Source organism: Fusarium falciforme, chromosome 3, assembly GCF_026873545.1.
Source record: "Fusarium falciforme chromosome 3, complete sequence".
Classification (NCBI taxonomy): Eukaryota; Fungi; Ascomycota; class Sordariomycetes; order Hypocreales; family Nectriaceae; genus Fusarium; species Fusarium falciforme.
In genome coordinates, this window is record NC_070546.1 from 3,065,751 (window position 1) to 3,086,308 (window position 20,558).

Genomic DNA, 20,558 nt, shown 5'->3' on the forward strand with positions numbered 1-20,558 from the left:
CAGATGCGACCCGCTCAAGTTAATTTATCGGGTCACTACGACGACTAGACCAGGTGAGAGACCAGATATGGCTGGCTGGACCCTGGAGAGGCCAGCTGAAGGGTTGAAGAGACTCCACAAGTGGATTGGGTTGGATTGGCTGGGGAAGAGTATTTTTGCTGAAACGGCTTCCTTTCAACTGACACGTTGAGTTGGCAGCCAGCAAAGCGTTTCATGCATGTCTGTCTATCTACCTACAGATTGATAACCTCCGAGACACGGCACTTGATTCAGTAAACACCAGTTCAGCCTAGTCAACAACTCAATCGTCAAAATGGCCACCGAAAAGAGAGACATCACCGCCCTCATCCGTCAGTCGCCGCCCATCGACGTGAGCAAGCCCTACGATCCGGCTACTCTCAAGGGCAAGACCATCCTCATCACGGGCGGCGCCAATGGCCTTGGAGCTCACATGGTCCGTGAATGGGCCTCGCACGGCGCCCACGTCGTCATTGGCGATGTCGCTGACGCTGCCGGCGAGGACCTCGTCGCCGCTCTGAGGACCTCATACCCCGACTCGACCTTTGCCTTTCAGCACTGCGATGTCACCGACTGGGAGTCCCAGGTCAGCCTCTTTGAGACGGCCGTCCGTGTGAGCCCCCATGGTGGCATCGACGTCGTCGTCCCCAACGCCGGCATCATCCTCCCTGGTCACTCGATGAAGTTTGAGGCTCCGGTCCTTAAGGACGGTCGAATCCCCAAGCCTAACATGGCTACTTTTGATGTCAACATTGTAGGAGCCACCTACACTACTCACCTCGCCTTCTACTGGCTCCCCAAGAACGACGTGTCCGAAGGCCGTGACCGCTGCCTCCTCCTCATCGGCTCTCTTGCCTCTCTGTGCCCCTTCCCGGGCCAGTGCTACTACACCATGAGCAAGCATGCGATCCTCGGCCTGTTCCGCACTCTGCGCGCTACTTCCTGGCGACAGGGCATCCGCGTCAACATGATTGCCCCCTACTACACCTCCAAGTCCAACATGCTCAAGCCCGAGGTTGAAGCCATGTTCCTCTCAGGCACGGCAGGCGGCGCAGAGATTGAGGATGTCATCGACGCTGCCACCCGGCTCGTCGCCGACGAGGCTGTCAAGGGCCGCGCCCTCTGTGTTGGGCCCAAGCTTCGCACCGTCGACGTCAAGGTTGTCGAGGACGAGGACGAGCTCATGGTTGTCGGTGAGATTGAGGGTGGCGGTAAGGGGAGGGCCGTGTGGGAGTGCTATGCTGAGGACTATTCCAACGCCGACGCCTTTGTCAAGCGCTTCGTGCTGCTGCTCAACGCGGCTGAGAAGGTCAAGGGGTGGTTCGGAGTATTGAGTGATATTTGGGGCATCTTCCGACGCAAGTGAGGCTTAGGCTTGGCTGAGAAGTTGGCATAGTCTGGTTTTCACGATGTTGTTACACGCAAGCGAGCACAGTTTGGTAAGCCTTGGTTAGTATGCCGATTTGATGGCTTTGAGTTGGCATATACGACAAAGTTAGGGGAAAACTGGGGTCTATAGAGAGAAGTTTTGGAAGCTGAACGATGGACAAAACGAGCCATGGGTGGCTCTAGGGTGAGGGAGGAGCTGTGAACATAACTCGGTCCGAGGACATGAAGATGAGTCGGTAGAGAGCCCTTAGCTACCGGAATAAAAGAGTTTAAGGCGATACATTGTGTAGATCGGGCTGCCGTATTTTTCAGTTGAACTATTTATGTGTCATGCGTAGATATTGGACATGGCAGAATACCTAGCCCGGGTGATCCCCTGGGCATCTTCAGACCATCCATCTTCCTTCCACCACAAGATGAGATAACCGCAACAATGCAAGAGTAAACAAAAGCCAAGGGGATGTCTTTTTTATGCAATCCCGCCATTACCTAGTTAGAGCAACCAGCCAAGTTTGTATCCATTGATGCCCAAGACGCGCGGTTGCTTGTCTTGAGTAGCTTGCATCGATAACAAGTCGATATACCACGATCGCAAGCAATGCTGACACATAGCAAAAGACAAACCTGGAGAATGGCATGAAGGGAAGACGGTCCCCTTTACCGTTAAGCGACAAGGCCCTCATCCAATCCCCAGGTTGCGCACTGAACACCAAGCTCGGGAATTAAGCTCTCTTGGCGTGTGGCGATAGTAGTCACAAGAGACGCCGTCCGTGTGGCATATAGTAGTACATCTTGGCAGACATCATCAGAAAGAAAGTGGCCTGATCAAAGCATCGCATCGTCAAGCATCGTCGTCAACATCATATTATCATGCTCGCTCATTCTAGCGCCCGTCTAAATGTGTCGAGTCGTGATCCATTCTCCTCGCCCCTGATGGCAAAGCCCCTTTCCTTTAGGGCTACAGAAAGATGCTCCCCCGTCATTTCAAGAAGTAAAAAAAAAAGAAATTCCACATTCAGACCTTATATCCCAGGTCGAGAGTTATCCAAACACCGCCGGCGCCGTTGTGTGCATATACAAAAGATGAGCTCGAGAGTGCTGCCCTCTCCGAGAGGACAGGTAAAAGTAGCCCATGGCTTGATGAAGAATGCGTGAGATGCGTTTTGCATGCCGTCTATACGCCTCGGTCTCGCTCCAGAATGCATATTGGGTCATTCCGCGCCCTGACCGGTCGCGCGCTCCATCGAGCTTCGTTGTTTCGCATTGGACCGCGAGGCCCTTTAAAGTCCCTTTCAATAATCAATCAATCATTCGTTCGTCTTGGCTGTTGTGAGTTGTTGTTTTTGCTGGCCGTGTCCCATAAAGCAATTCGTTAGAAGGCGCAAAAAAGAAGGCAAAAAAGCCATGGTCCTAAAAAAAAGTTGAAGCAAGAAGTAGAGTGGTGTCGTCTTGATGCCATCCCGTGGTCATCAATCGGTTGGAGGGGATTTTCGTTCACAGTATAGCGCATCGTGGCGAGTCCTTTCTTCGTCGGCGACGGTGACGCTTGTGCGAACTTCGACCGTGGTCGTACTTGTAGCCTTCATCTGCCTCCATGCTGGCGCTCTGCTCGTCGTCCTTGCGGAGCATCTGCCTGCAAAGATCGATAAAGACTTCATCGACGTTGGCTGCACGTCTGTTAGTACGGATGCGGCCATAGCGTCGTGTGGCCATGATGGTAATGGCCGCGGACGGACGGGCAAACTCACTCCTCGTCCTAGCGCTAGCCTCGTAGTAGGGCGCGCCCCATCGTTGCGAGATGGAGAAACCCTTGGCTCGGGGCACAGCTCGATTCTCCTCCAGATCGGCCTTGTTTCCCACAATCACGATCGGGACATTCTCATCATCCTTGATCCGGATAATCTCCTCGCGCAAGCCAGCCAGTTCGCTCAGCGACGATGAAGAGGTGATGCTGAAAACGAGGAGAAAGCCCTGTCCGGTCTTCATGTAGAGATCCCTCATGGCGACTGGACCATCATCAGTACGAGGGTCATGGTGTGGGAGTTGCTGGGCCATGAAGGACCTACCGAACTGCTCGGTCCCCGCTGTATCGAGGCTAGACATCGAGTCAGTGCCAACCACTTCCACATGTGGATTTTCCCTGCAAAGGGCGGGAGAACCAAGGCCAACTCACATTTCGAGAACAACTTGGCGCCCCTGGCACGAACGAGTCAGTCAAGGGGGGTCAAGTGGCAGCACCGGAGAGCGCGCACCGCATGCTAGCGGATTGGCTTCCGCCGACTGGGACTGACTGCACTTACATCAACCTGAAGCTGTGTGCGATATGAGTCTTCGATGGTGGGATCATAGCTCTCGATCCACTCGTTGTGCACGAACTGGGCTGTTCTCGCATGAGCCTGATGCCGCCGCAACAGAAGACGAACATTCGGATGGATTGCGTGGTAGGATGGGTTGTGGATGCAACGTGCAACGGTGGGACGCACACACAGCGCATCGCAGCGAGCACAGCGAAGCGCAGCATGTAGGACATGGAACATGGGACATGGGGACAAGGGGACAACTCACCAGTCAAACAACTCTTGCCCACGCCTCCTGCCAAAGGGGAAACAACGAGTCAGCCAACAAGCGCACAGGTTGAGGGGAGAAGAGGCGAAGCAGCAACAAAAGCAATGTTGGGCATTGACGAACCTGCTCCCAGTACTACCACATGGAGTTCGCGGCTGAGAGGGAAAAAAAAGGTCAGCGATGAGTTTGCGCCATGAGCGGAGACCAGGGAGCCTCTACCTGGGCTGGTAATGATAGTGTCGCGGCATGATGGCGACCGAGACTGAGATGTGTGATGAGCGAGCGTGTGCCTAACAGAGGCGACCGCAAAAGTGGCGGTTAAAAGATGATGATGAATATAGCGGCGCCGTCAACGTCGATGTGGACTGGACAAGGTCCCGTCTTCTTCCTGGTTTGAAAATTTGGATCCCGGTTGGTATACGTGGGTGTGAGCGTGAGCGAGGAGACCAGGCAAGGGAAAAAAGTAAGGCACTAGTAGCCCGAATGTCGGTCGATCGGTTGTTGACAAGCGAGGGGCAGCCGAGCGAGGGAGCTGCTGTGAGCGTTGAGGAATGAGACACCGGATAGGAATCGAGACTCGAGGGCGAGTTTCACGGCGTGATACCCAGGGTTGATGAGTTGCGCGTCACAGAAGGACGAGGCGCACGACACGGACGGTGAGAGGCTTGCGACGCCAAAAGGGCGACACTGCAACCAAGGGAGTGAAGGGTCAGGTTGCTGAACTTGAAGGAAGGGTGAGAAATCAACCACCGCGGGGAGGGGACAGACGAGGGAAAAAAGTGTCCGGCAGAAGAGGGGAGACAAGAGAAGACTGGGCAACTAAGACCAAACAAGGCCACCGCCGGGATTTGGGATGGGATGCCTGAAATTGAGTTTGTCGTCTGGTCCCAGGACCGGGAATTTGGGATGCGCCCGTGGCGGCTAGCTCGAGATTTCTTGGGGAAGCGGGGAGCAAGGCAGAAGATGATGAAGCCACCCAGGGTAAGCAAATATTTGCGTAGACGCCTCCTCTTCTCCTCCTGTTCTGGGCGTGGGCGGTCGCGAGTCTGTGAGTGATGTGATGGATGGTGAGGGGACCAAGGATGGGGAAAAGATGGTGGTTTTGTTTTAGCGGATCCCAAAAATTGTAGTGCTAAAAGGGTTGGCGTGAAATGCTTGTCAAGTCTGGTTTCGGCGTTCTAGAACTGGCGTGAATCCAAAGCACGACTTTAAAAAAGAGTCCGGGGCCGGGCTGGATCGGGCTGGACTGCACTGGGCTGAGGCTGAGACGAGTTGAAGACGACCGATGACAGGTGTCGTCCGATATGAATGCCGCCGAGGTGTACTGAATGGATGAATGACAACCAAGAGGGAAGAGATGCTGGTTGCTGTTGGGGGGAAGACGTAGATCTTATGCCGGCCAGAGTTATATCATTTGCAACATCCGCAACCGAGACAAGACGGATAGTGCCACTTATAACAACAACGGGCGACGGACGCAATGCGGCTGAGACCTGCAAGATGAGAAATGAGAAAGTATGAAGCACCAGTTGTGAAAAAACCAGGAGCAAGAGGAAAAGCAAAACCAGCCGGGGTGTCTCTTATAGATGGGATGGGGCGTGAGAAAACAGAACCCGAAAGTAGGGAAAAGGAACAAGAGGCAATGGAGGGATATGCACTACCCAACGTACAATACGTACGGGGGCGGCAGGGGTGAAGGGAGCTTGTGATTCACGACACCGGCAGATGAGAGTGAGTGGATGGCATCGAAAAAGAAAACTGAGGAGGATCCGAGGCCGAGTCCAGATAGACGGAGAAGAGGATGCTGAATGGGGCTGCTAGAGGCGAAACAGCCGGGGGGCCACTTCAGCGCCGCAAGGGAAGATTCCCAAGACCAGAGTCAGCAACCAGTTACCAGTCAGAACCCCTCCTTGTCAGGAATTGGCAATCAGTAACACGGACAGGAGAGACAAGAGACCCAAAAAGCACGGTCATAGCAAAGGGCAAAAAAAGAGGATCCCGCACCAGGATACGGAGGGGCTTCTCGGGACAAGCTGGCTACCGGATATGGTTGGCTGGCCGCTTGGCTCTGCCGCGCCGGATCAAGTTGACTCGACTCTCACGAGCTTTTTGGTCCCTGAAAGATGCATCTAGCATCCATTTAGCATCGCCGACTGGCCACGACACATGATCAAGGCAACAGAACGACGGACTCGGTGCCAGGGTGTCCCAAGGCACTCAAGTCAGATGCGAGCCAGGCTGTGCTAGCATGGATACGCGGATGGAGACCCAAGTTCTCGGCCAGTACTCGTGCAAGGGTACCTGATGAGACCTGGAGACCCAGCAGGCAGAGGGCCCAGCGAGCGGCGCGAGCTCCAGTCCCCCCTCCCGCCGCTGTGCAACGTTCCTGGGTGGATGTCTGACTTGGACGTCAGCGTTGATGTCAGTGGGTGTGCTCCGTCCAGCAACGCCAATGCCAATGCCAACGCCCTCTTGCGGTCGATTCGACGCATTGCGCCCTTGGATATCCAGAGGCGTGTGCTTCCGAAGCGAAGACATGCAGCAGAGCAATGCCCAGAACGACCCATTCCCTGTCGAATAGAACCATTCCATGCAAAAGTGACGCCGCGATTTGCTGTCCTCTCTCGTGCCTCTTTCACCGGCCTGGAGCTCCTGTCCCCAGTAGCTTGGGAGGGCTCCCGGTACCATGGTTGAACATGGTACACCATTGGCCCTGGAGGCTGGGCTAGAGGGGAGCTAGGGGCAGCGGGCAACGACACGGCGGATGACGGGCGACAGCCCTGGAGCTACAGCGGACGACAGCGGGGCAGCAGAAGAGGACCATCTGGTGGGGACTGGAGAACCGAGACTGGACGGAAAGCTGACAGGGCCTTCCTATGGTCTGGGTTGGAGCGTGGGAGGAGTCGGTAAGGCTCCGGGGAGGCCACTCGGAGCTTCGGGGCAGGGGACGGGGCTCGGAGGGTTGCTGCCGCGGAAGGAGCGTGACAGTGATTCGTGAGTAGCGGCCGGGGGCTCATGATTCTACTCCAAATTCGCGAGTCCCTATCCTCACTGCTGGGAGGGACCTGAACCTTGGGACTGGGACGGAGGCGGCGGCTTTTCGATCGATCATGAGCCGCCTCTGGGCTGGCTTTTGGAGGGGGGATGAAGCTGAGCAGACGTACGTCAGGATAGGCTGCATCCCAAGGTCCCAAGGAATAACTCACACACCCAAGGAATGCGGGAGAGGCTGGCTTGCCTCCGCTGGACCTGGGCTGATCCATTCGTTGGGTTGGACTGGGCTGGGGCGCCTGGGCCAAGTACTGATGTCACCGCCATGGACGTTGCTGCTGCAGCAGCAGTATTTGCAGGTGGATGCAATCAACATCATCTGAAGACTGAAGTTGGCGGTGATGATGAAGCTGCTCTGGCTGATGATGACATCCTTGCTTCTTTGGCATTGACGCTGGACGCTGGACTGAGGCCTGACGGATGGATGGAGAAGAGAGATATGTATGATTCGAGGCAGGAGCTGCCACGTGCTGAGCTCGGGGCGACCGAGTCTATTTTGTCATTCCATTCCATCTGTAATGGTCCTTCCGTTCATTACCATCGGTTGGCCTTTGCTCGAGGCTGCTCACGTAAAAACTGCCCGATGGGAGGGAGGTGCCCCTCGGTACGTGCCTTCCCGTATCTGGCTCGGAATATTTCACGGACCCAGATTGAACGTCATGGGTGATGAATGGCTGACTGTATCTGAATCTGATCTCTCTCATGTCATATTTCTTGATGTCTCATCTCTATCATGACAACGTCAACTTTTTTGCCTTACTTGTGCCCGATCCCGCGCTACTGTACGTCCAACTGCACGAGAATCTCTCAGAATGAGATGGAAGAGATTATGGAGGAGCTCTGCAAAAGAAAAGAAAGCAAAGGGCGAAGGCGTATGAGAGAAGAGAGCACAACGAAGCAACGCTGGGTATCCATGCTGGCAGGTGCTTTTTCATCCCAAGACCCAATCTCTGGTTCGTGCGTGCGCGTTGGCAAAAATTTTTCATCATCTTGCGCCTCCATCTCTGATCGGTGAGGGATGCATGGTGATTTATCTGCTTCTCCGGAGATGCGAAACGATCCCCCCGCTGCAGTTGACGTACAGCCTTGTGGCATAACGTACAGCATCGTCTCGGCAGTCGAAACTAGGAAGATCCTTGGGGCTACACTTCGTACCTGCACCGGCTAAAGCAGCTGGTGCATCCATGATGAGCTGTGCCTGCGAGAAGCTGCAAGCTTGACTGGACCTTGGATGATACCAAGCTGCAGAGGCCACAGTAGTTGATGAGCGGCGTCAATGCATCTAGATTCGATTCTGCTGGGAGCTTCCATTCTTTCTCCAATTGCCGACTTTGGCAGACGCAGAGCTGTGTTGGACGTTTGGCTACCTGCTCCCCCTCCCGACTGCAGTGCATCGGAGCTTCAATGCCAGAGCTGCGAGGCTCAATTGCGAGTTTGTCCTCGTCAACCTCTTGTCTAGAGGGTTCCAGCTAGAGGAGCCAGGACTGGAATCTCAAGAGGCAATGGCCAGAAATAGCATCAACGCCCCGTCAACCTCTAGACCTTCGCTTGGGGCTCGTGCAGGGCGCGCCTCCCGATTGGATACCCAGAAAATCGGATCCGGAGGCCTTCACACCCTCTCGAGGACCAGCCATGACGTTGATCTCGCTACAGCTTCTCAGCCCTGTTTTGCGAGGGAGCGCTCAGACTTTGACAGCCTCAGACGCAGCGACACGTCAACTCGTTCAGGGCGCGAGGTAGAGTCAAAGAGCCTGAGACGCGAGGTTGCTACTGGCATCTTCCTTGTTGCTGGGGAATATTGGATGAACTGGTGATTTGTCCTTCCGCGCTGAGCGAAGAGATTTTGCTATCGTTTCTTTTTCCTCCATTGCAGAGAGGCTTGGAGGCGGTGGGAGAACAAAACACCAGCCTCGGCCAACCTCGGCAAGGTCAATGGATGTTTGCTTGTTTGCGCCCAGTCCATTGTGGTTGTCCAGCTCTTCAGCCTACCCAACAAAGGATCCAGACTCGACAGAACAAGTCATTTCTGACTTGGGGTTTGTTGGTGACCATGTACCGAATACGGGTGCTTGTGGCATCTCGCGTTTCGGCTCGCGCTGATTTTACTTTTGCGGCTGAGACCCCGGATGCCGTGAATACCCCAACACCCGCGAGGACACAGCGGTGGAATAGTCGAGACTCAACGGCATCTCTCTGCCCCGGTTGGGGGTGGTCACCTCAGCCTTGTGCACAGATCTAACCGAGTTGATGGCTTGGAGATGGCTGCGTAGGGGAGGGGGGGAGGGATAGGGCTGGTCTGCAGGGCGGCTCAACTCTTACCGTGGTCATGGGAACCCGAGTTGGAGTTGTTTCCCCCCGCGCTTTCCAACTACCGGAACTTTGATGTAGTATCCAATGTCGAGGCAAGCTGAGATGGGTCACTGGGGTTGAATTCCTCGCCTCAGATCTCGTTCCCGCTCATACTCCCCGATCTAGGGCTTATCGACGGATTTGTTCCCAGCCAGTCCTTCACCCACACTACTCACTACAGTGCCCGTGTGTGTGTGTCTCATTCTGCATCATGTGCCATGTCCAGCTCTCCACGTCCCGCCCTGGTGCCAAGTAATCAACAAGCGAGCACCGTAAAAGGCTATGTCGGCGATATCCCGCCCCTTGGACATTGCTCTTCCCGGCATCTTGGGTAATCCTGTCGCCACACCGCTCGAGGGCTTGTAAGCTTAGCGTGGAGAGGGGGTGTTTGTCGGCCGGGAATGGGCAATGAAAGAAGAGGCTTGGGAGGTGCGTTTTCTTGGGGGGAAGTTTGTCAGGTATGGGTGTTGATGGAGAGGGCAGACTCGCGAGTGTGAGTGGTCCACTCGGACATCACAAGACGCCATTGTTGGAGTGCGCGGGATGAAGTCTGCGCTATCGAATTGCGGCTGTTGGTGGGGGATTGCAAGGCTGGATTGGATATTGTTCCTCAACATCACATCACAATGAGCCCCAATGCCGCCCTCTTGCTATCCTGTCTCGACATTTTCTGTCAAGAGCATCACCTCATCAGTAGATCTATCACGCCACAGCATCCCGTTCCAGTTGATTCAAGAGTATCGTTATTTAAAGAGGTAGTAGTACTGTTGGTAGGCTGTACAGCCAAGATGCATCTATACGCTTAAAAATCAAGTCAACCTAGCCAAGGAGGGAATAAACAAGAATAAACAAAGAAAGCTTCCTCCTGCCGTAACGCCATGTCGCTGCCTAGTTCTGAAATTCATCTGAATAAAAAGCCATAAGGAGGAAATGTTGACAAAAGAAATGAACATGTTGTTGGGGTCTTCCTTCGGATCTAGTCGTCGTTATCCCGGTTATTCTTCCACTGCACCTTGACAACTCCCATCAAGATGCCGATTATGAGAGCTAGCATGAAGAGGAGCGTCAAGCAGAGCGCCACGGCGCACATCTGCAGCTTGCGCCGGCGCCGGGCTCTCGCCGCCGCGACGGGACCTAGCTTATAAGCGCCGCCGACGCCGCCGTTCACGCTGGACCCGGGAGTGCTACTGTAGGGGTTCGGAGACAGCGGCGCCTGCTGTTGCTGCTGTTGCTGCTGTTGCTGGTACGCGGCTGGCGCGGGGGCTGCGGGCCAGGGAGTTGGCGCCGACCCGTAGTGCGAGGAGCCCGGCGGCGTGGGGTTGTGGTGATGGGAGCGGACCGGTTCGAGGGGGGAGTAGATTGCCGGCGGTTGGGTTGGGTCGTACGGCGGCGGCGGACTTGAGGGGATGTCGTGGGGGTGGAGGGACGTCGGTGTTGTTGATTGTTGTTGCTGCCATGGTGAAGGGACAGAGTTTGGTGATGATGGGTTGGAGTAGAAGGGTGATCCGGCGTGGGGTGGTGAGTAGGCTTGTTGAGGGAGAGACGAGGAGGATGTTGATGGGCCTTGAGATTGTGGGATGATGATTTGAGGCGGATTCAGAGTCGGTGTGTTGTTGATGCTATCGCCAGGTCGGTAGGGGGAGTCGTCGGGATATGCGGCATCTGGTATCGACTGAGATGGATGACTGCCGTGCCGAGGGTCCGAGGGGTCCATGGTGTGAAATTGAGGTTTTTGGAGATGACAAGACGTTAAGGCTCGGCGTGAAGAAGTGGTGTTTTGAATGGCCTCGAGACGCTGCTAGTTATTCCGCTGGCGTGATGGAGGTGAAAAGGATGCTTCTGGAATTCGGCCTCTGATCATCTGATTTGTATCGATATCGTCAGGTTATCGCCCATCCATCCTTCTCCTCCCAAGTTTTTGGTCGTTCCTCTCGTCGTATGGGAAAGAAGCCTGATTAGGCTAATGTCGACACAAATCTCGTACAGAAGAAAACTGTTTTCTCTTTTTTCTTGTCCTTCCAAAATAACCCTGTTGTCTCTCTTTCTCTCTCCCCTTCTCGGCCTAAACTTGTTCCTTCCTGGTCGTACTCGGCAATAACAACAAATTTGAGGCTGAGCAAACACTGGAATCTCCGCTGTGTCCGGCGATCCGATATCTCTTTTCCTTTCGGTTTGGGGTATCACTTGTGTATCACGGAACAAGAGGAAAGAGAAAAAAGAAAGATGAACCGAAGGGTTGAAAAAGAAAAAAGAGGAGAAGCACCGTAAGATATGAGCGAAAAATAAACGAGGGCGGGTAAAAGAGAGAGAGAGAGAAGATGCAAGGTAAGACACCAAGTTTAGCACTGCCACCTTTGAATCTCTTTAACGAGGCCTTTTTTGTCGGGGCATATGATTTCGCCGCCAGCCCGCCGACGGGGGTGGAAGGGAAGAGAGATAGGGGATGGGATTGACCGGGGGAGGAGTGCACTGCCCCCCAGGCTACTGACCGTGGCGCGCCAAGCCCCTGGACAAGGGGTGGCTGGGAGGGTTTCTGTTTATGATAGATTGAATAATGAACGGGTGTTTGATCGTCGGACGGGGATAGAGTCAACGAGATGCTTGGTTAGGTGCTGACTGTGCAGGTTCTTGGATACAAACACCAAGAGCAGCATCTCGAGCTCGACTCTGCTTGGCGGCATACACCTCACCCACGCAGACTCGCAAACAAGCATCATTTGAAACGAGCCCGACCCTTGCAAGGCTGCAGGATTTCGAGAGACGATCCTCTGCAGGGATTCACTTGGCAAAGCTACTCTGCTCCAGATTAGAACCATCCATCTACCGCTTCATTCGCTACGCTGCTGCCTTCACCGCGAATCATGGCCCGCCTAATAAGAATCGCGGATCCGTTTGACGACCAGGATACAACGCATCACCGTCAGAGTGGATAGGGAACCTTTTCCATTTTGTCTTTCATAACTCTCAAAAACAAATCACACGCGCCTGTCGCTACTCTACATGTTAAAAACAACCATCGCTATTACGTATTGTCCTCGGCCATCTCCTCTTCCAACATCTCCAAATAGTACATATGTGTCTCTCCCCCTAATACGGCGGCTTCGTCACGTTACCCAAGCTTCCCTCGCTCGGCCGGCTATCGATCCCTCGAAGGAGATCCTGTAGATCCATCGTCTTTGTGTTCTGCGAACGAACCGATTTGGGCCGTGTGCCGTCACCTCCCCGGCTGTAAAGGCTGTGTCTACCCGACTTGGCCGGGTCATGGAACGATGCTTCGATCGACTGGATAGGGCTTCTCTTTCCTCCCAGCAAACTCACGTTGGGCAGAGGTGGCACAGGAGGAACCGACTCGTCATCCTCACTCTTCTCGTCGTGGAGGTTGGGTGGCCCTCCAAGGGGAGGGTGCGCACCCAGGGGTCCTCCTCGACGGGTCGTAGCCGTCGCCGGCCTCTTCGTTGGACTGATTGCCTCATCGGTCTGTGTAGCCGGGTTAAAGCTGATCTCTGAAGGACTGTAGTCGTAGCTGACCATGCTGTCTCCGCTGTCGTCGTCACCGGCGAGTCCAGCTGTCTTTGGAGGAGGGTTTCCAGACAGAACAAGCTTGAGCTGCTCCACCGAGGCTACGGTGCCACCCCGGTTTGATACGGAGAGGGCTGGCGAGACCGCACTCCGCATACTGCTCTTGCGAGGCTTGGTGGGCGTTCCATCCCGATCCCGCTCACGGAAAGCGTGCGACGAATGAGGCCTCATTAGGTTATACTGGCTACCGTATGGTGACACGGGTCCATTGTTACCGTTGCCATTGATGCCGTTAGTGTTTACCGTGAGGTGGCCTCGGTGTGTTACTGAAGTCCCAGTCTTGGATCCTGAAAGGGACTCTGATTTTCCAACCGATGCCATCATGGCTACGGCCGCGTCTCTGGACCAGTCTGTCAGCATCTGCTCGCGGAATACGGCCGGCAACTCGGTCTCGGTCTCGGGTGCCGTCGTGGAGGTCATTGTCGAGCCGAGAATCGGACCGGAGAGTCCTCGGGCTGGGGAGATGGCAGGGCTGCCAGGGGGCGTTTGGATGGTTTCATGGTAGTTGGCGGCGACACACTCCACGAGAGAGCTCCGGTCATCGAATGGCAAAAGCTCCTCTCTCTCCAGTGCAACTGCATCCCATTCTGGGTGCGGCCGCGTCTCTCCAGGGAATCCGACAATGTCGGTCGAAGGAGGTGGGATATGGATACCCTCGATCCAGAACCCCTTGCTTCTGCGTCGCACCACTTCGTTTTGGATAGCTCGTCCGACAACTGACGCCTCAAAGTCAAACTTTTCTGTGAGCGCCCAGAAGTACCCGTGGCAAAGGGCCGCTATCCGCACCTTGTGCAGAGGCGTGTCAATCTCCTGAATATCTTCCTGCAACCGATAGATCATGGGAAGGCCATGTCGCACCGCGTTCACTCCCAACTTGAAGGCAAGCTTGGTGAGGAGAATGTGAAGCATCACCAGATCGTTCTCGTACTCGTAAAACTGCAAAGCATTATCGTAGATGACAAGATGTAGCAGTGGCAGAAATTGTGAGTGCCGAGTCTTTGAGGCTCGTTCTTTGTTGTGGGAAGCATTCGAAACTGCACGGCGGGTACCAGCAGCGGACAGCTCTCGGTTGATCTTGATGGATGATCGAGAACGCGGAAGGGTCTCATCAACTGCGATCTCATCTGCGACAGTCGCTTCTCGGTCAAGCCAGGTGATAAGAGCGTCCATGTAAGCTTTGCGGACATGGCCATCTGGATCACGCAGGAGCCAGTGAGTGCCCTCCCAGACATGGATCGGCACAGGGTTTCGAGACAAGGCCATGTTGCCGGTGAGCTTCTTCTGGGGATTGGCGACTAGAAGAATAGCCTTGATGACGTGGAGAGCGGAGGCTCTGCCCGCGCTGAGGGAAAAGTAGTGATCGAGCTGTTGGCTTTCCGACAATTCGATATTCGACGCGCCTGGCCCTGCCTCTCCAGCCTTTTCACCTCCGGGCGAGGAGCTGGTGCTGGATGATCGAGATGGCTTCAGGCGCAGGATGACGGCAGTGATCATGTCCGAAATTTGGTCGGCGTAGTAGACGTGGGTCGCAAGATCGCCAATACAGAGCTCAAGCCTGCCCAGAAGATGCTTGGTCTTCTGGCGCACAGCTTGCTCGGGCTCTGTGACAGCGTCACCATCATCGCTCTGGCTGGCGGGACTCCTTAACCGCAAGAGCTTCCTCATCTGCTTGATTAGACCAAGGAGAACATCCATAACACTCAACCCAATGAGGTTCACGTCAGACCGGAGAAGAGAGCTCATCATGGTGGTCAACGCAAGTTGCTGATCAAGAGTCGCGTCCTGAATGGGAATTCGGAGAAGAGTATCCAGTGCGGCCACAAGAATGATGTATCGGTCTTGTACGGGAGTCCACCGCGAGATGATGCTGTAGATGCTGATGGCCCAGCCGCCATCTCGTTCTCGGTCGTCGTGAACGTCAACGACTGATTCACCCTGGCTTACGCGATCCTGAATAAACCGCAGAAGGGAGACGGTGGCACCGTGGATCTGCGATCGGTTCGGAACAATGAAGATGCTCTTGAGGCATTGCATAGCCAAAACTCCAACTTCTTCTTCGGCAAGCTTGTCGACATCGCCGGCAGTTCCAGCGAGGGCAACGGGATTCGGGTCGCCGGCGGTATCGACGGTCGCAACAGTAGCAATGCTTGTCCTACGCCTCAACTGTTTTTCCGTATCAACCTTTTCCTCCGCTTCGACTCGCTGCTGCAAAACTTCGAGGAAATCGGGTGTATCGGACCACAAGTTGTCGAGAATTCGAGGCATTATGACATCCATTTGGCGACCGGTGATGGAAGAAAGGGCGTCGGCGGTGGAAATACTGCGAATGGCCTCGAGGCCTGCGCTTCGCCAGCGCACCTTGACGGGGCTGCTGAGGGACTCCTTGCCAGGCGCAAGGTGGGTGGATGCGAGCTGGGCGTAAAGGCGAACGATGTCTTCGTACTGGTAAAGGAAGGCCTGATCGGCGGACAGGAGAGCGGCATCGTGAAAATCGCAGAAGGCCTCGAAAGTAGGCAGAGAAGATTCGATCATGGTAATGTCTTCGGATCGTAGAACGGTATCGAGGACCTTGAGAACGAAGGGAGCAATGAGGACTGCATCTTTGTGGAGCTTTTCGATGAGAGCTGCGAGGATCTGAAGGGTGACCTGAACATTTCTGCGAAAAGGGGCAGGTTAGCATTGGAATACGGCGGATGCGAAGGGAGGGTTTCAATCATGACAGCGAGATGGACGACCTGCATGGCAGTCCATCATGTGCATGGATGCGGATGCGTCGGTACCCGACATGAGGGTGATGCGACATACCCGATGCGCAAACGCCAGACATCACTGGCCGTCTTCTTCTCAAGGAAGGCGCCAATCTTTTGGATCTTGGAGCGTCGGCTGGTAGCATAGTAGAGGAGGTAGCTGAGCTCGCTGCTGTTGGGCTTGACGTCGACGGCGCCCTTGGTGGTCCTGGGATAGCACTTGAGAACCAGGACCTGGTGTTTTGGTCGACACTTTTGTTGGATGGCGTTCATCGCGCTCGCGCTCCGGCTGAGCTCGGCCCCGTGATGCTGTAAGCGTCGAGCTGGGAGCGATCGAGGAGATGCTGGGAGGCACGAGGACGCGGACGCTGGCGTGGACGAGCTGGAGCGGTGGACAGGATTAAAGATGGGAGAGAAGGCGACGACGCGGTGAAGGAGGCTGGCGGTGATTTACTCGGCAGGACAGTAAGCATGGGGGGTCAACTGGGGATGGACCTGGAAGGTATAGACTTTTTGGGGACGGGAGGGACGGAGGCTGGAAGTACCCGAGAGGTACCCACTGTTTTTTTTTCTTTTCAGCCCAGCGCAGCGGAATGGGAAAAGGGAGCGAGAATCAGCGACAAGGATCTCTGTTGTTGTTGGTGATGATTGCGACTGTTAATTTCCCATGTCTTTTGCAAGTAATCGCTAGTCTTTTAACCTGATTCTCTTGGGCATTTTCCCAGACTATCAGAACCCATTCCCTGTTGATGTCGGAGCCTGGGTACGTGGCCGCCCCTTAAAGCTCATGTACACTCTGTCCTTGTCCGTGCCTCTTACTTCAGGGGTTCTCTTTTCGGGTTCAGCGGGTGGCCGCACCTCGAGGACGGCGGGAGGTACCGCCAAAGTACCTTCTGAGCCAGGACGGACCTGGACCTTTCCCCCTGTCTTTGGACCAAGGCGACGGGAACTCTCTGTTCTTTATTTACGCCTACTTTCAATCTAATTCATCTCAGCCATCTTTGATCTATCTATCTCGTATCCGTCGCGACATTGCGGTTTATGCTTGTCTCTCAATTGCATATCAGCTGTGACCGGATCGCCGGACGAGTGACGCAATTGTTGCCGTCGTCCCCCAAAGACCCTCACGATCAGCATCATCGTCATCATCGTCACTGGCAGCCAACTGTGTACCCCAAACGCCTCTAGCTCACAGTCTCCCCCCTCCATGACCTTACCGCTAGAGCCCTTCACCCACACACCAACTCTCTGACTGAGGCTGCCATGGTGTCGTGTCGTTCGGGGACGCTGGCTGGTGGCGTGGCTTTCTTTCCCCGACTTTGCTTGGCGCCCGGCTTTGACAGTGTCTCTGTCTCACTCCGCATCAAGGTACCCGCGTTCAACTTGTCTTTGCAGAGAGAGAGAGAGAGAGAGACATGAGGGTGGAGCGCAGCTGTTGTTGAGAAGAGGTGATGTGGTGATGCAGGTGAAATACCGGAGCCCATTCGCGCGGTCCAGGCATGACAGAGCGACTCGCGCTGGAATCAATGCGTGTCATGATCCTTCACCGTCATTCATGAGCAAGTAACGGCTCCAAGTGGCTGCTCTGGTCCCCAACAGCCATTTGCGACCGTGCTTTGGACCCTGTCATCATCACCGCTTCCACCAAGACAGTCGATGCTTGTGTCTTAGCTTGCGAGTTGTGCAGAATACGCCTCCTCAAAAGGTCATGATTTTCCGCTCCTTGGTCTTGGGGCGTGTCAAATGCAGGACAGAAAGAGGATCTCCAGTGCATCGGTATTGTAACCTTGAATACTCTTGGCCCAGCTCGCGTGCAGTATTTGTCCCATTTGTCGAATCCGGAATATCAAGTCCGTGCCTTGGTTCGAGGCTCAAGGCCACAGGGTAGACAGACTATCTCAGTTCTCCTCATGCAAGTCACCTCATCTTCACCGCATTCCGCTCTTGGACCACGTTTTTACCCCAACAACTCCACGTCACCTTGTGTGCGCTTCTGTGCAGTCTGTGTGCTCTACTGCCTATTCGTTCTCGACCAGCCAGAGCTGTCGGTCCCCCTCGGCCGCTTCCGCTCCCATTTTGTGGCTCCACTCGGCCATGATGCCTTTGACATTACCCGTCACGATCCGTCCAGAGCCGGAGGTTTTCGTGGCCGGCTGCTCCGCCCTATTTTGCCGGGTTCAATCCGGACGAGGAACCTGTGCCTCTTTGGCGCGCATGCATACAATTTGTGCACTTGTTGATGACTGGCTTTCAGCCTTTTTTCCCTGTGCCAGAGGCATTCCGACTTTGACCGGTCTTTTTACGCCCGAGGTATCCGTGGTTGACCCTGGTAACTTGGTTGTCTTTTCTGACACTCCGGGTGCCGACTTGTCGCATGTCAAGATGTTTGAGACGGTTCCCATCATTCAACCTAATTTCCAAGATAGAGACGCGGCAATAGTTTTGCTGACGCACGGGGAGCATGTCGCTAATGCTAAACTGCTGCATATGCAAACTCACAGATAGCACTGTTATTTTACCCTCTTCTTCATTCACTAGGTGCCTGTTGAGTCTAACCTTCTAATCCCAGCAAAGCTTCATCAACAACCTTCTGAATGTCATAGTGATACATCCAATTTGACTTTTTGCCCTTGGTTCTCTTGACCCTCTCCTCAATCTCCCTGTCCACGGACAACCCCTCGGCCGCAATCTCCTTGTTTATGCCAGCGTACCAGTCCAGGACGTCGTATAGTTCCCCGTAGTGCGGCGAGCGGATCTTGTCGTATAGCTCCAGGGCAACCTTGATACCCCTGCCTCGCTTCCACGCCCATTCAAGCGTCTTGGACAGCGCGTACACGTCCTCGAGCGCGAATCCAGCGCCCGCACCGAAGGCTCCCGATAGAGGATGGGATGCGTCTCCGATGAGGGCCACGGAGTCCAGAGCAACGACACTCTCTAGCCGTGGTCCTGAGAAGAGCGCAAACTCCTGAGTCTCTCCTTGCTTAGCCGCCAATTGAACAACCTGTCGCACAGGCTCACAGAACTCGTCATACTCGTGGACGAGTGTGTTAAAGTCGAATGGGCGACCCCAGCTGACGTGCTCTTGGCCCTCGGAGGGTCGGCTGATGCGTGCCGTGACCTCAAAGTCGTCATCACCAAGTGGACTCGTGAAGACGTATCTTCCGCCGAGGTTCTGCCAAAACACTGAGGACTCGGGGATGGTGCCTAGAGCTTTCACATCCGACTTGCTGATGATGGTGCGATATGCGGATTGTCCATTGTATTTGATTTTGTGAGAGGGGAATGTGAAGGAACGGACAACCTGTTTTGTTAGCAGCTGACCTATTGTTGAGTCCACTAAGTGAGTTACTTACAGATCGGATGCCGTCCGCAGCTACGAGAAGGTCAACTTCGTCGGTGTGTCCATCTTCGAAACGGATGACAACTCTTCCACTGGGAAGCTTCTCAATGTCCACCAACTTCTTGGAAAGTTGGATCCGGGACTGGTCAACCTCCTTGAGGAGGGCGGCCTGCAACTTTGCTCGCCTCTGTCGACAGCTGAGTTGGCTCTTGGGAGTGTCTGCAGGATGAAGGCTCTGGTCCAACAGCTCACCCGTCCTCCCGTTCCTGGCATGGTTAGCACTTGGCATATTATTTCTTTGGAGGCTGCAACTAACCGGTATTGTCCGCTGATGCCTGACGGTGCCCTGAAAAAGTCATTGGGCTGGATGTTCTTGGCCGCTCCGTTCCACTCAAGCATCTTCCAAGTATGTAGTTGCAGGCTGATACCACCCCCAGTCTCACTGATCTCGGGCTTCTTCTCATACAAAGTCCAGTCCACAAAGGGCAGCTTGGCGAGTGCAATGGCTGCACCTAAGCCTCCTGGGCCACCGCCGATGATGGCGACCCGGAGACGACCGGCGCCGTTGGCATGGTTCTTGACAGCCATGGTATATGGTGCAGTTGTGGTTGCTGGAGCTTGGACACAATTGGACGTCCGAGCAAAGTGTTTGCATATGTCTTGCCGATCAGGGACCAGAGCTAAGAAAGCTTGGAAAGGGCATTGTGGCACTTTTATAAAGCTTATCTGATGAGAATCGGCGTCCTCCATCGTCGGATATCGATGAGGCCATTTCAGCCGTATTGCGCCATCAATCCGGCGGATTGGCAATCCCCAGATAGCGGCTGCAGAGGATTCACTCCCGACACAGAGTGGGTAAGAAATTCACAACCAGTGGGTCGTGCTGAATAATTAAAGAGGTTTCGGGAAGTGGGATAATCGAATAGTGGCCAAGAAGAGTATCTGTTTCGACGTGGGATGCGAGGTTGAGCGGTTATGCGGCTCTTTGCTTTTGGACTACCTCAGGCCACTTCTGGTCGCGAATAAGAGGGTTAAAAGACGCCATTCCGATCATGTCCGAAAGGGCTGCTAATGTAGGACTTTTGGCCTTTCCTCGCTGATGCTCACATTCTCTTCTTGCACTTATTCTGGAATGAACTTCCGAGAAGTTGGAGCAGAGGTAAAGGTGCACCTAGCCTTGGGTTTATAGCCATGCCTCGACCAAGAAACAGTTTAAATGAACGGAAGGAGGACTGAAGAGACCAGGCGAGCTTTATGGACAATGCTCACGGAAATACTAACTCAGTTCTCAGCATCGATAAAGGCGCCACCCAGCCGCCCGGTTTCTGGATGACTCTAGGTCGCCTGCATCTTGCCTTGGCTTAGGGACTCCTATCTACTGATTATGAGGTGATTTTGGACTTTTGGAGCTTGATAACTTGCCTAACTGAATGACTACGCAAGGCTAAACTGGGCTCTGAGCAAATCTGTTCACGGCAACTCATGATGTACGGATGGGCCATAAATCAGCAACTCTGAGG

General features: G+C 54.5%; 5 protein-coding genes across 5 annotated transcripts; 1 reads left to right on the forward strand and 4 right to left on the reverse strand.

The window, feature by feature from the left end:
* Positions 1 to 313: 313 nt before the first annotated feature.
* Positions 314 to 1,384, forward strand: NCS54_00423300 (Hypothetical protein; the record flags this gene model as incomplete). The annotated part of the gene is made up of 1 exon (XM_053149777.1): positions 314 to 1,384. One exon carries the CDS (start codon positions 314 to 316, stop codon positions 1,382 to 1,384), a length of 1,071 nt encoding a protein of 356 aa, XP_053005752.1.
* A 1,517-nt stretch (positions 1,385 to 2,901) lies between these two features.
* On the reverse strand, positions 2,902 to 3,937 carry NCS54_00423400 (Hypothetical protein; the record flags this gene model as incomplete). Its single annotated transcript, XM_053149778.1, has 6 exons — positions 2,902 to 3,074; positions 3,156 to 3,413; positions 3,474 to 3,502; positions 3,581 to 3,603; positions 3,708 to 3,787; positions 3,895 to 3,937. 6 exons carry the CDS (start codon positions 3,935 to 3,937, stop codon positions 2,902 to 2,904), a joined length of 606 nt encoding a protein of 201 aa, XP_053005753.1.
* Positions 3,938 to 10,348: 6,411 nt separating this feature from the next.
* On the reverse strand, positions 10,349 to 11,086 carry NCS54_00423500 (Hypothetical protein; the record flags this gene model as incomplete). Its single annotated transcript, XM_053149779.1, has 1 exon — positions 10,349 to 11,086. One exon carries the CDS (start codon positions 11,084 to 11,086, stop codon positions 10,349 to 10,351), a length of 738 nt encoding a protein of 245 aa, XP_053005754.1.
* Positions 11,087 to 12,459: 1,373 nt separating this feature from the next.
* Positions 12,460 to 15,971, reverse strand: NCS54_00423600 (Protein EFR3; the record flags this gene model as incomplete). The annotated part of the gene is made up of 2 exons (XM_053149780.1): positions 12,460 to 15,607; positions 15,757 to 15,971. The coding sequence occupies 2 exons, from the start codon at positions 15,969 to 15,971 to the stop codon at positions 12,460 to 12,462; spliced, it is 3,363 nt and encodes a 1,120-aa protein (XP_053005755.1).
* A 2,278-nt stretch (positions 15,972 to 18,249) lies between these two features.
* On the reverse strand, positions 18,250 to 19,626 carry NCS54_00423700 (FAD-binding-3 domain-containing protein; the record flags this gene model as incomplete). Its single annotated transcript, XM_053149781.1, has 3 exons — positions 18,250 to 18,999; positions 19,052 to 19,304; positions 19,355 to 19,626. 3 exons carry the CDS (start codon positions 19,624 to 19,626, stop codon positions 18,250 to 18,252), a joined length of 1,275 nt encoding a protein of 424 aa, XP_053005756.1.
* Between the last annotated feature and the right edge of the window lie 932 nt (positions 19,627 to 20,558).